Source organism: Vigna unguiculata, chromosome 5 (assembly GCF_037176805.1).
Source record: "Vigna unguiculata cultivar grain cowpea cultivar isolate G323 ecotype 2 chromosome 5, ASM3717680v1, whole genome shotgun sequence".
NCBI classification, from domain to species: domain Eukaryota; kingdom Viridiplantae; phylum Streptophyta; class Magnoliopsida; order Fabales; family Fabaceae; genus Vigna; species Vigna unguiculata.
The window spans coordinates 15,233,132-15,246,354 of NC_140796.1; the positions used below are offsets into that span (position 1 = coordinate 15,233,132).

Below are 13,223 nucleotides of genomic sequence, written 5' to 3' on the forward strand. Positions count from 1 at the left end.
GCTGGTCCAACTAAAGGGAAACTTGGTACTCCCATTCGCATTCAAAAAGTGAGCTTTGCCTCCTTCCTTGACGACGACCTTGAAGTACCCATCCTTGAAATGCTTGAAAGACTGGGAGAAGGCATCCAGTCTGTTGATGCTAGGGCGACTTATCAAGGATAACCAAGTAGCCTGCCGCCGAGGTCTGGTGTCGTAAAAATACAAGAAAGCGTAAGGAGTGGGCTCCAAGTATAAAGACTGGCACAAAAGGCGGAAGGCCTGCAGATAGGCCCAACTGTTCGGATGTAACTGTGGGTGCCACATTCAACGCCCGCAATACGCCCATAATAAAATCGTCTAGCGACAATCGCACATGAAGTTGAGAGAAGTGGCACATGTACATGTAGAAAAACTTTTCGGTAGCCCCCTCCTGCCCATGGCATACCCGATCGATAGCACTGACCCTCTCTAGAGAAACAATGTCCCCACTGACACCCTTGGAGATAAAAGGTGTGCAGTTCAACCAAGAGTTCAGTAGACGGGACCACCTGAACAAAGACGATTGATCGCGAACATCAGTAGCCACCCACCCGTAGCCGCCTTTCGCCGGCCAGTTGCTCTCCTCCAACTCTTCGGGGGATCCTCCCGAACCTCCCTCACAACCTCCATTGGCATCCCACTTGTAACAACCCCAGAACTCGTACCCTCGTCATCAAGTCGCCTATCTTTACTCCTCTCTGACTCGGTACTCTCGCTACTACTAGACATAGACATGCTATCGAGAAGATGTAGGTTGCAATTGGGAACTAGTCGGACAGTATAACGCGCACAAAATCTCTGAATTCAGGATTCTCACAAATGAAACAAGTAAGCCCTCATCTGTTTTCAAATCCATATTTATAGTCCACGATCCCAAACGACGAAAACTCTTCCCGCCAAAATAATGCCCCAGACCAATCGACACCATCATTGCGAAGGATATGACATTTAAAAACGACAACGCCAAAATTTTTTGGATTTGACCACTGACACCCCTTCACTTACCTCCTGACGGTTACCACTTTTTAGCCTTAACACTGTTCACCACACTTAAAGATTGGGGGACTGGTGTATCACACCTAGCCAGTTCCGCTAGCATACCAACACATATCACCCTTGACCGACAACCCATATCGGACAAGGCTGGGGGACTGGTGTATCACACCTAGCCAAACTCGACCAAATAAGTAAACAATGTGTATATCAAGACAGCCAAGTATCCAGCCTAGGCCGAGTTAGCCTAACCTGTACCGGTTTTAACCTATACATCTGAAGGAATGATTTGCACCTCGTATAACCAATATAGAAGTCGTCAAGGTAGGTAGCCGGTCCGGGCCGCCTACTCTAGGCCGACAGCTCTAAAAGACAGTAAAATAGAAGCTACCTTTAATAGGTCTTAAGGGCTTGGGTTAGGGTCCAGGCCCACTCATGGCCCAAGATAGGACCCAAGTCAAGGTCTGGCCGATGGGATAATCAAACATAATTAATGCTCTATAAATACAAATGGACCCCAGTAATTAAAGGTACGCATTCATTAATCACTGATTTGACTCTCTGAGAGCTTTGACTTACTTGAGCTTCGGAGACTCTTCTACAGGTAACCCCTCCTGGGTTCAAGCTGACATGTATCAATCGGGAAGAAGCCAACTGAAGAGATAGCGGACTACATGGTAAGGTGACACTTGTGCCTAACTTATCTTATTTGTTCTCTGCAGGAACAGGTGTATTCATAATTAATATCAAACTACAAGGAGGGAAACTAAACATTGATTAAATTATGTGCCAGAACGAATGACACAATTAGAGTTGTTAACCATCTGGCCTAGTATGACCCACGGGTTGGTCACTTAGTGAGTCATGTAATGTTCCTACTGAAAATTACTTAATTTAAATAAATAATAACAAGATATTTAAGTCTCGCATGAACCTATCTATTCATGGCACAATATCTCCTTATCCAAGTCTCGCATCACTACGTACAAACAACACACACAAACCATTGTCTGCAGCGCTATCGTCTGACACTGCCTAAGTATAACATCCCGGTCGGATATTACTATTTTAAATAAAATAAAATGAAGTTAAAATAAAATGCATTTAATAACCAAAGTTATTTCCCAAAATGCGGGAAAATTTCAAACTTTATTAAAAGCACTAAAAGACAAAATCAATAAATGCGTTCAACGCCTACAAATATAAAACAATTTATAGTAACTAATTACAAAAGTAATCCATAAAATCCATAAAATAATTTCATGTAAAAATTCCCATGTTGACCCCACTCCGACTCTAAGTATCCATATGCTCACCTGCATCAACATTAGAGATGGCAAATAAACCCGTTCCTATGGATTATAGGTAACTTAAGGAGAAGCAATTTAAGCATAAGGTGAATTAAATTTAAATGCATACATATTAATATGGTTTTGCTCCCAAACGGTTATATTTGATTAATTTGTTGGCTAATAGCTGAAATGATCATGTATTCATCATTCATCATCAGCAATGGTTTCCCTTTCTACGGGTAAGTGCACCAGTAGTGATGGTCATGCATCCAACAAGAGAATAAGGTCCTGCACTAATCTATCTCAGCCATTTAATCTAAGCATCAGTGATAACTTAAAGCGTTTATATATTATTAAATAAAGTAGGATGATAAAAGGAACAATGTTGATTCCAAATGCTGTCAAAATTAGTGAAAATAAGAAATGAATAGACTCTAATATCTTACGTTAGGTTGTGGCCTATATAGAGAAGTTAGTAGGTCGTTAAACCATGGATCAACAAGATGGAATGCAATATGAGCCTGAAAAGCAAATTATAAGAAAAGAGATTTGCAAACAATATCAGTTGTTGCCATTATTGATGAGTTACATACTCACCAACCTTGATTTCCTGCAAAATGATTTAGTCCATAAAACTAATCATGCATTTTCACTTTCATATTTACATTTAAGCTTAATGCAAACACTGGTTCAAAACCATTACCTTCTTCATGTACTTTTCTACAAGCCAAGGCACTTGTGATTGACTCTTGAAGCCACCAAAAGTTGTTCCCTTCCATACATGCCTAGTCACCAGCTGGAAAGGCCGAGTACATATTTCCTAACCTGATGTTGCAACCTCCACAATAACTTATGTCCCCCAACCCTGTAATTTTTAAACAACCTTGAACTTAGATCCTTAAACTTAACTTTTTTAATACTTTCTGCTATCAATGTTCAACTAACTTTGTTAATTTTAGATGTTTTAATACTGTCACTAATTTCAGTTTGATAATCTAAAGCTGTCAGCACTAAAATTGTTTCACCAAGCCCAAAATATGTGTCAGAAACATCTTTACTTTTTTAATTTCGGTTAACAACTCTAAAATCAACTTTGATTGTTAGGCAACTATCAGAAGTTATAATCAACAATTTTCTTGTAGTGGAAATGGGCATGCTATAAAATCTTAAAGAACTTTCAATAGAAGGGCAAATGAACAAGAAAAAAGATGTTAGGGACCAACCATCCATGATATGGAACAAGAACTGAGGAATGCCAGATGTGTCCCACCAGGTTGTTCAGCAAAGAGCTGTTTGAAAAGCTTCCATGGCTACTATTCAATGCAGAAAGAAAAACTTTACCATATAGAAAACACAAACATCCTAAACAATGTGTGAGACTCATAACAAAAGTAACACATCCTAAACAATGGACATTAGAACATTGTTAACAATCTTGTTGAAATGTTAGTCAGATAGAAAAATAGAATGTCCATGATCATATTTCGGTTTCCTTATGTTTTACTACATACGAAAATAATCTTGGCCAATAAAAAGTTAAAAGAGAACTAAAACTCTAATTTATCCTACATTTTTATATTGTTAACGTTGAAACATTTTGAGACATACATCATGGGATTTCCCATACAAGATTAAAAGGCATTAAAGATCTAGATTGTGTATCACTTAATTGCCTCAATAAATTGAAACCAAGAAACACAAATACTTAGTCTCCACTGTTGTATCTTGAAATTCATAAATTTATTACAACATAGAATATATAGGACTATACAATATAAGTAAAACAAAAACCATAATCTTTAAAAGACTCTGGATGCAAAATACATTTTGCATCCTAGACTTTAAATTCTGCTGAGGTACTCACCTGATAAATCCAAGAGCTAAATTTCTGATGAGCTTCATCAACTAGTGCTCTACAGATTGCCTTGGTGGGCACTTGTGCATCAAATAAATCAAAAAACAAATATAGAGACTATAAATGTAGTATTAGAAATATAAAAATCATAGAAGGAAATTGAAAGGTATGTAGTAAGACAACTAGAAAATAGCAAACCATGATACTTTGTTAGAAATTTTTGTGAATATCTCGTCCATTTAGAGTTCATATAAAGAATTCTATTTTATATAAAACTAATCTCAGATGTTTCTAGATTCATGGAAAGAACTTACTGATCTTGAAATGATAGCTGGAGGGGATCCATTAGGCCAGAATACATATGTAGTAGAAGCCCGTGGAAGAAATCATATCATTGACACATACATTGTACTAATTTAATTTGTTATTGGAATGAGTTATATGTGCAAATAAATCACACACCTGATCTAGAATACAGATAGCTTTGCTGAATAGGTATATCAACCTAGGAAAATTTTTAAAATAGCGAAATACTCTCCATCACACCCTTAGAAATATGTCAGGATATGAATAAAACTAAAATATAAGTGAGAAAATATATCAAAGAAACAACAAAGGATATAAGAAGAACCCCAGTCCATACCCACACTTCAATGGAAGAAAATGGAGATGGCTCTCCATAGGCTCAACTTCTATCAATTCTGTCTTCAGACCTTTCCTCACACCTATAGCTGTCAAACCAGTGACACAAAGTGTAGTTAGCCATCCTCCAACTGCACAAGTTCAACAAGTCTCATCTCTCATCATGAAATCGGAATATTTAGACTCTATTTACATAAACTTCTCCATAAAAATTTATAGGTGAAAACATTAATAAGACAAAATGAATTGTGTTCAAAATCAACTTGAGGTGCAACCACTCTGATAGACAATGCGGTGCAACCATCAGAATTATTAATCGAACTTGGCACTGTGTCTATGCATTTCTTCAATTGACTAGATAATAGAGAAAAAAATGTTAGGTCAGATTACTGAATATCCCCAAGAAGAAAACCCATAATCTCTTCGGTTTCAGTGGACAATACACTAGTGAGGCAACTTAACCACACTTCTTCTGACATTTTCACGCTCATTAAAGACATTTTCGATTCAATTGATTCTTTCTTCTCTTCAATACTTGTAGACCCACCGATTAGATGAAGGAGAGATGTTTGGTGTTGAAGAGACGAAGTGTTACATAGACAGGAAGGCGATTGTGGTGATGATGGAGGCGATGGTGATGACAACGGAGGCGGTGGTGGTGATGACAGAAGCGGTGGTGGTGACGACGAAGGTACCGAAGAAGGCATTGAGAATTTGAAAGTCTCAGAAAACTTAGAAACATTAAGAGGAGTCAAATTTCGCAAAAGAAAACTAATAAAAAATTAATTTTTTTAGCAGCTTTTAAAGAAAGAAAGAAAGAAATATTAGCGGTTTATTTTTCCTGCCACGATCATGTAATTTTGTAACGTTTTTTCGAACCACTAAAACTTAACTACCACTAATGGATTAATTTTTTGTAGTGTAGCTTTTTTTCTTATTGTTCAAAGGTGAGTGGTGGTGTTGTTTACTACGAACATGCACCGGTATGTGTGGGTGAAGTGAACCAATGGTGTTGTAGTGTTATTTAATGGCATTTTGCACCAGTGTGAGTGAAGTGAACCGGTGTTGGTGAGTGGTTGTGAGGGGTGGCGCACCAATTACATAACCAGTGCGGTGATGTGTATGTGTGGCACCAGTTACGTAATCGGTGCTGGTGCAATGAAAAGAGTGACACCGGTTATGTAATTGGTGTTGTGTGTGTGTGATGATTTTTTTAACTTGTTTCGTGTTCTTGTAGGTTGGCCGGAGTTCATTAGGTGCTTCATAATTGGTCAAGGTGGTGGCCCGGAGTTCATAAGGTCCTCCATAGGTGGTAAAGGTGGTGGCCCTTGTTGACGATGTTCGTTGGTCGTGGATGTCGTTGGAGTCAAGCTTGAAGATTTGCGTAAGTTTGGTAAAGCAAGTTACTTAGTGAAGGTTCTGCGCTGGTAAAATGGAGTGTTTGTGTGTGATGGTTTATGCAATACCTTCTCCATTTCGTGGCTTACGTAGGGTGTTTTTGTTGGCACTTGAAAAAATATAAGTGGTTATTGTAATCATGATGGTGTTTAGAGGAGACCAGATTCAAATTATGTTTGTCTTCTCTGTATATTGTTTTGGTTTGCATCTACAATGTTGGGATTCATATACTACACACCTCATTTAATTTTATAACTTTTTTCCCATTAATACAAAATTATTTTTTTTAAATTCGTATTATTTATTTGTAATTATTTTTATAACATCAAATTACAAAATCATTCTCTTTTTTAATCAAGGATATTTTGGTAACTTTCAAAATCTATCTATTTTCACAATTTATTTGATCTATCACATCAATCAAATCTCACACTAACTTTCATCAAATTCATCTCCAAATCCACTCACTTTACCCTCTAAATATACTAAAAAAACACATATATGTCCACACAAATTCATCTTCACACTCTCCCTCAAATCCATTTACACAAAAAAACACACCCTAAGTAAGCATAATATTAGTATCCAAAACGTGTTTGGCTTCAACTAATCCAAACCCTCAATGTGAAGCGCGTATGATTGACAATGAGATTTCACTGTTAAAGGAGAACCTAATTGAATAATCAATAAGGCCTTCATCCCAAAAGTCTATTAGTTAATACCATTAAATAAACTTTTGAATAGCAAACAACGTAAAAAACCCACACCATAAAAATCTCTCAACTTAAGAAATCACCTTCCTTAACTCAATTGTGTTGCAACTTTCAACGGTACCATTCGAATGAAACAAATTGTAGCATACTTGCAATTATGCACGACTTCAAAGGGAAAATGAGCTTGTGTGCATGATTGCAGAAGAAACGCACTATGTTTATTATTGAGATGAAAAAATAGAGAACATGGGATGCAAATGAAGAGAAGACGAACGAGTAAGAGATGAATAACAAGGGCAAGAAGGAAGGAACGTGAGATGAATAAAATGGGCACAAAATTATTTTTAATGAATAGGTGTAAAATTATTTATTCTTTTAAAATAGGTTTAATTAATCTTTTAATCTTTATTTTTATCCAAAAATACCAAATTTGTCTCTCAATTTTTTTAAGTTTCAATTTGATCCCCATTTTTTTGAAGAATTAATGCAATGTGGTTCTTTTTGTTAAATTTCTTGAAATGGGTCAAGGATTTTTCATCAAAATTGAAGTTGTTAATAATGATTATTTGTTTTATTGATGTAATTAACATGATCATATTGCCAATTTTGATAAAAAATCATTGATTCGCTTCAAAAAATTTAACAAAAAGAACATAATTACATCATTTTTTTTTTAAATCAGGACCAAATTGAAACTTAAAAGAAAAGTGGAGGACTAATTTGACACTCTTAAATAAAAATAGGGACCAAAAGAGTAATTAAACCTTTAAAATAATAATAAACAATAGATGGCGTTTTTTACTTACACTCTATCTATGGATATTACAATACATGACACTTAAATCTACAAATGCTCTTTGATGGTCTTCCTAAAATTATTATTTTTTTACAAAATATAAATCAACTATAAATAGTACTTTTCTTGACCGATGAAATACTATCTGTGTAGTCATTTTTTAGCGCTTATTTCATAAAGCATTTATCTTTTGATTTTGTGTTTTTTATTTAGAGCACTTATTTAATTAAGCGTTATCTAAAGGGTATTGTCTATGTTTATTGATAATTTTGACGTAGTGCGAACTTGGAATGATAGTGAGGAATAAGTTATTGATTGTTAGCATGTCAAAAATAGTGTGAGATGGATGAAGTATTTTAATTTCTTAACCTGTTTAGATTTGTTCTACATAATCGATAGTCTAAACGAGTTAATTATGAAACGAGATGGACTGACTTGTATAGCTCGTAACAACAAAAAATTCATAAATTTTAATTTTTAAGTAAGTTAAAACCTTTTTTTTTTTTGGTTTTATTGTTCTTTTAACGACTATACCTTTTTAGTAGCTTAAAAAATAATTTATTTTTATGTTTCTTTGTTCTTAAAATATTTAACTTAGACAAGTTTATTAGATGTAAATATTAACCTTATGTTTACTTTGTTTATTTCAATTATTATTATTATTATTAATGAGAGACTCGTGGGGTATAACGAATATGCGAAACATTAAAATAAGATTATTGTTGCATCATCTTTATCCACTTTTTTTTCGAAATTTTTCTTATGCGAGTTGGTCCATAGCTCCACAGGTCAATTATTATATGAAATGGGTTAACCTAACCTACTTCTTTTAGTTCAAATGAAATGAGTCAAAATAGGACGAGCCAAAATGGGATGGATAAACATGCATTATCATCCCTATAATTAAAAACCATTTTTGACTTTACCAATTAAATATGGATCCCTTAAATAACGACTACAAACTAAAATGTGTGTCGGTGGTGAAATATGTGGTGTGGAAACAAATTCAAATATTCAAACATAATATAAAACAGGTTAAAATCAATTCAAAAGAATTTAGAGCATGATAAAAAAAATTATATTTCAAATCTAATCTAAAAAAATGATTATAGAGGTGTCAAAGTAAGCCAATCTGGCTCACATGAGTTAGGTAATCACATATTAAGCTAAAAATGAGTCAATTAAATTCCATTCATTTTTTGTGAGCCTAAAATTTTATAATAGGACTCGACCCACCACAAGTTAGTGGATTAGTAGGTTGACCCACTTAGGTATGTTTTGTTCTTCCAATTTATTTTATATATTTATTATAGAACAATTAAATGTTAGGGATCATAATCATGCACACGAGCAATTATAAGACAAAAGTAAAATAACAAGAATACAAAGGATGTATGTGGTTTAAGTCAAAATTATCTACGTCCAAGACTGCACTAGATGGTATTTCAAATTTGATTAATTAGGTTTACAATTACATGAAAATTTATAAAAATAGAGCAAGTAAATGGGTCAGACTCAATAAACCTTTAAAACTCCACATACTCAACAATCTCCCACTTGCGGACTAATCACATCAACTGCACTCCAAAATAAATTTTGTAAACCTCAAAGACCTCCAAACTAGTGTGATGCCTTCTCAACAATTAACACAAAGGCCAGTGGAAGCTACACAAAGCTTCAACTTCTCAGTAGTAACCACCTTGGTTAACATATCTGTAGGATTCTCTAACCTAGGGATCTTCTCCAAGAACAAAAGGACCATAACTAATTAACCCTCTTATGAAGTGATATCTCAATTGGATGTGCTTTGTCTTTGCATGGGATACAACATTTTGAGCAAGATGAATGACATTCTGACTGTCATAATAGAGAGTACTGATACACTGCATCTTCAACCAAATCATTTCCTTACATGCTTCTGAAATAGCCATGTACCCTTCTTTTGTGGTTGAAAGTGCAACACCTTTTTGAAGTCAAGACATCCAACTAATTGTTGTGCCACCAACTGTGAAAATAAATCTTGTAGTACTCTTCCTTGTGTTTGAACAACCTCTCAAATCTGCATCAAAATATCCTTCAAAAATAACATCATTCTTACTAAAACATAATGTAGTTTTAGAAGTACCTTTCAAGTTGCGTTGCAACCGCTTGACAACTTGTAACATCCCGACTGGATATTACAGGTTTAAATAATAAAATAAGAAAATAAAATCTCATTAATTATGAATCCATTTCCCAAAAACGCGATAAATTTTAATCTTTTATTTCACCATGACAGTAACTGAAATCCAAAACGAGTAAATATCCATTACAAAATTAAGGTCTGATAATGAAAGAGTTTACAAATGACTTAAAATCATAAAACATAAATCCATGATGACATATCCCCAGTCTAGCCCTGCTTCGGCGCTACGCCTCACCAGATCCACCTGCAGCATCATTTGTTCACGTATACCGCATATACGATCATTGCCACACACAAACAGATAGGGTGAGCTAACAAAATAAACATATTTACAATACAGTTAGATTATTACAACACAATCATACCAAAGGAATTCCATCCTATGATTTCATAACACATGGCCACAACCATGTTAACTGTGTTCTACGTCTTCGAGTGAGTACCCCAAGGTGTCTTGCTACCATACCTATCGACCACAACCGATAAAGCACGTGTGAAAAACCATGTTACGGATCATACACCGTAACGCCAGGTGAAGTTCCCAAATACGAACATAGTTCGTAATGTCCCAAGACTACCAAACTCTTTAGTTAATTACTGAGGAAGACAATCTGTAACATCCCTACTGGATATTATGAGTTTAATTAATATAAAAAAAATACATAACTTCATTTAATAAAACATCATTTCCCAAAAACACGGGAAATTTAAAACTTTTATTTACTCCAATAATAATCCATAATCCATGGAATAAAAAAATACTATTATAATTATCCAAAGGTCCAGTAATATCAATAGTTACAACTTATTTGAAATCATAAAACAATATAAAAACTTCGAGAAAATTCCCAAGCTAGCCCACGCTCTAAGCCTATGCCTCACCAGAACCACCTGCAATATCATCTACTCTCGTGTACCGCGTACACGATCATCGCCAAACACAAGCAGATAGGGTGAGCTAATATCAAACATGGCCACCTACAATTCCCTTCCTTTATCCCACATGGCCACAATGTTTTGATATCATAAGCACATCAAAGGAAAACCACCCTTTGATCTCACATGGCCACAACCATGATTTGATATCCAGAAACATCAAAGGAATCTCATCCTTTCCTTCCACATGGCCACGACCATGTTGACCGTGTTCTACATCTTCTTGTGAGTACACGATCATCGCCAAACACAAACAGATAGGGTGAGCTAATATCAAACATGGCCACCTGCAATTCCCTTCCTTTAACCCACATGGCCACAACCATGTTTTGATATCATAAGCACATCAAAGGAAAACCACCCTTTGATCTCACATGGCCACAACCATGATTTGATATCCAGAAACATCAAAGGAATCTCATCCTTTCCTTCCACATGGCCACGACCATGTTGACCGTGTTCTACATCTTGTGAGTACCTTAAGATGTCTTGCTGCCACACCTATCGGCCACAACCGATAGAGCACGTGCGAGAAACCATGCTACGTGTAAGACCCGTGAAATTTAATTAATTAAATAAATAATTAATTAATAAATGCGGATAGGAGAATTAATTATGACATTAATTATAAGTGGAATGATGTGGAAAAGTGCTAGCTCATGTGGTTGAGAGCACTTTGATTGTGTGAGAGGACTTTGGTTCGAGTCCTATGTATGTTATTTTGTGTGTTATTCATTGTTATTTTAATATTGCCTAACCCGATGGTGTAATAATATGACAATTGAATTAGGATTATTAGCATGAAATTTGAATTGGTTAAGTGGTTTGATATTGATTTGGGGAATTTCATGGTTGTGGGTTCGAGTCTTGGAGAACTCATATTAAACTTTAATTTTTGATATTTTTGGCTTTGGTTTGAATTTGAAGAGTTGAGAAACATCCTAGTGGAAGGGTAGAATAGATGTGGCTGTGAAGCAGACCATAAAGGGACAATGAATGGGAGTTAACCACCATTAAGTGGTAATCTCGTTTTAGGTTAATAACCTAGGTTTAGGCACACTTTAAAAAGGAAAAAGTGGGTAAAGAGCAAAGTTTTGGCAACTGAAAATACACCAGTGAGAGAGAGCACGAAATTTGGAGTGTCTGTGATCTTTGGGGTTGCATTGAGAGAGAAGGCTAAGGAGCCAATTGGTGAAGGGAGGACACTAAATCGTCAAGCTTTAAGCAGAGAAAAACCAGGTTAGGGGAGTTTATCGCGATTACATTGATGTTTGGTGTGAACTGTGTGAAAATAATATTTAAATTATGCATGCACTGTGTTTATTCTGACCTTTTGTTGAATTCTGGAAATTTTCCAGAAACCGCCTGGCAGGCTATACGTAGCCGCCAGGCGGCTCATCTATTTCTGCGCATATTGTTGTGTTTCTGGGTGCAGCGCCTGGCGGTGAATCCCTGTACCGCAGGCGACTCAAACTATGTGACTATTCTTGGTGTTTCTACATGAATCGCCTGGCGAGATTGGTTGTGACCGCCAGGCGGCGCGGGTTCGATACTCGTTTTAGGGTTTTCCTGTGTGTTTGGCGTGAATTGTTCGGAGAGAAAGCAAGGGGTGGGTCTTAGGAGATGATCTGGTGCGGAAATGTCGTGATTTTGAGTGTGATTAAGAGCGAAATTCGATGAAACAGTGATATGGTGGTTTAGGGTTAGATAAATGGAGTTTTGCTGCTGGGAGGCTTACGGGTGTGTAAAAAGGCTTTGGAGAGTTTTCTAATGGATGTGTGTGTAAACTGAATGTGGGCATGGGAAATTCATTGGCTTGGATAGTGTACATTTGCGAGAATGAGTAATGGATGGAGTTGTTGGTATGGTGGTTCTGGCAAATTACCAGAAGAGTAAGCACCGCCTGGCGGCACGGGGCTTGCCGCCAGGCGCCAGTGCAGTGGTGGTACCGCTACGTGTTTGGGCGATGTGCTCTGGCTTAAGTCTAGTTTCAGACTAATTGGGAGTAGAAGATTGGAGTTGCGCGGCTTGGTAAGGATGGGTGGGAAGGTTCTTGAGCATGAATTAGAGAGGGGTGAGAGTAGTTGGGGAATAAGAGTATTAGTAACTACATGTCTTGCTATTATTATATCATAATATGGAATGTGGCTTGGAATGAATTGGGCACAAGATGATTAAAGACTGGAATAACTGTTGTGAGAGAATATAACTTTAGATTAGTAGGGGAAATGGGAATAAATAAATAGGGGCTACAATGACTAGAACTAAAGTTGAGTAATTAGCAAGGTGGAAATCATTGTAATGTGGTAGTGCTGAATAAGGTGGAATATGAGAGGAACCAAGTCATACTGTGGGCGGTCAGAAATGAATGAATAGGAGTGAATTGGATAGTAAG

General features: G+C 36.2%; 1 protein-coding gene across 25 annotated transcripts; it reads right to left on the reverse strand.

Moving 5' to 3' along the window:
• Nucleotides 1-2,128: 2,128 nt before the first annotated feature.
• LOC114185641 (uncharacterized) lies at nucleotides 2,129-5,570 on the reverse strand. 25 transcript variants are annotated; one of them, XM_085673037.1, is made up of 8 exons: nucleotides 5,348-5,570; nucleotides 4,802-4,931; nucleotides 4,620-4,663; nucleotides 4,473-4,531; nucleotides 4,168-4,238; nucleotides 3,527-3,613; nucleotides 2,431-3,168; nucleotides 2,129-2,327 (listed from the first exon to the last, which is right to left on the reverse strand). In XM_085673037.1, the coding sequence occupies exons 1-5, from the start codon at nucleotides 5,505-5,507 to the stop codon at nucleotides 4,209-4,211; spliced, it is 423 nt and encodes a 140-aa protein (XP_085529163.1). In that variant the 5' UTR covers nucleotides 5,508-5,570; the 3' UTR covers nucleotides 2,129-2,327; nucleotides 2,431-3,168; nucleotides 3,527-3,613; nucleotides 4,168-4,208. The 25 variants fall into 25 exon arrangements, 3 of the variants coding, with proteins under 3 accessions (XP_085529163.1, XP_085529162.1, XP_085529164.1); XM_085673036.1 differs by having other exon boundaries at nucleotides 3,527-3,616; XR_003604870.2 differs by having other exon boundaries at nucleotides 2,431-2,591; nucleotides 2,750-2,824; nucleotides 2,901-2,913; ... (1 more) ...; nucleotides 3,527-3,616; nucleotides 4,168-5,570.
• Nucleotides 5,571-13,223: the final 7,653 nt, after the last annotated feature.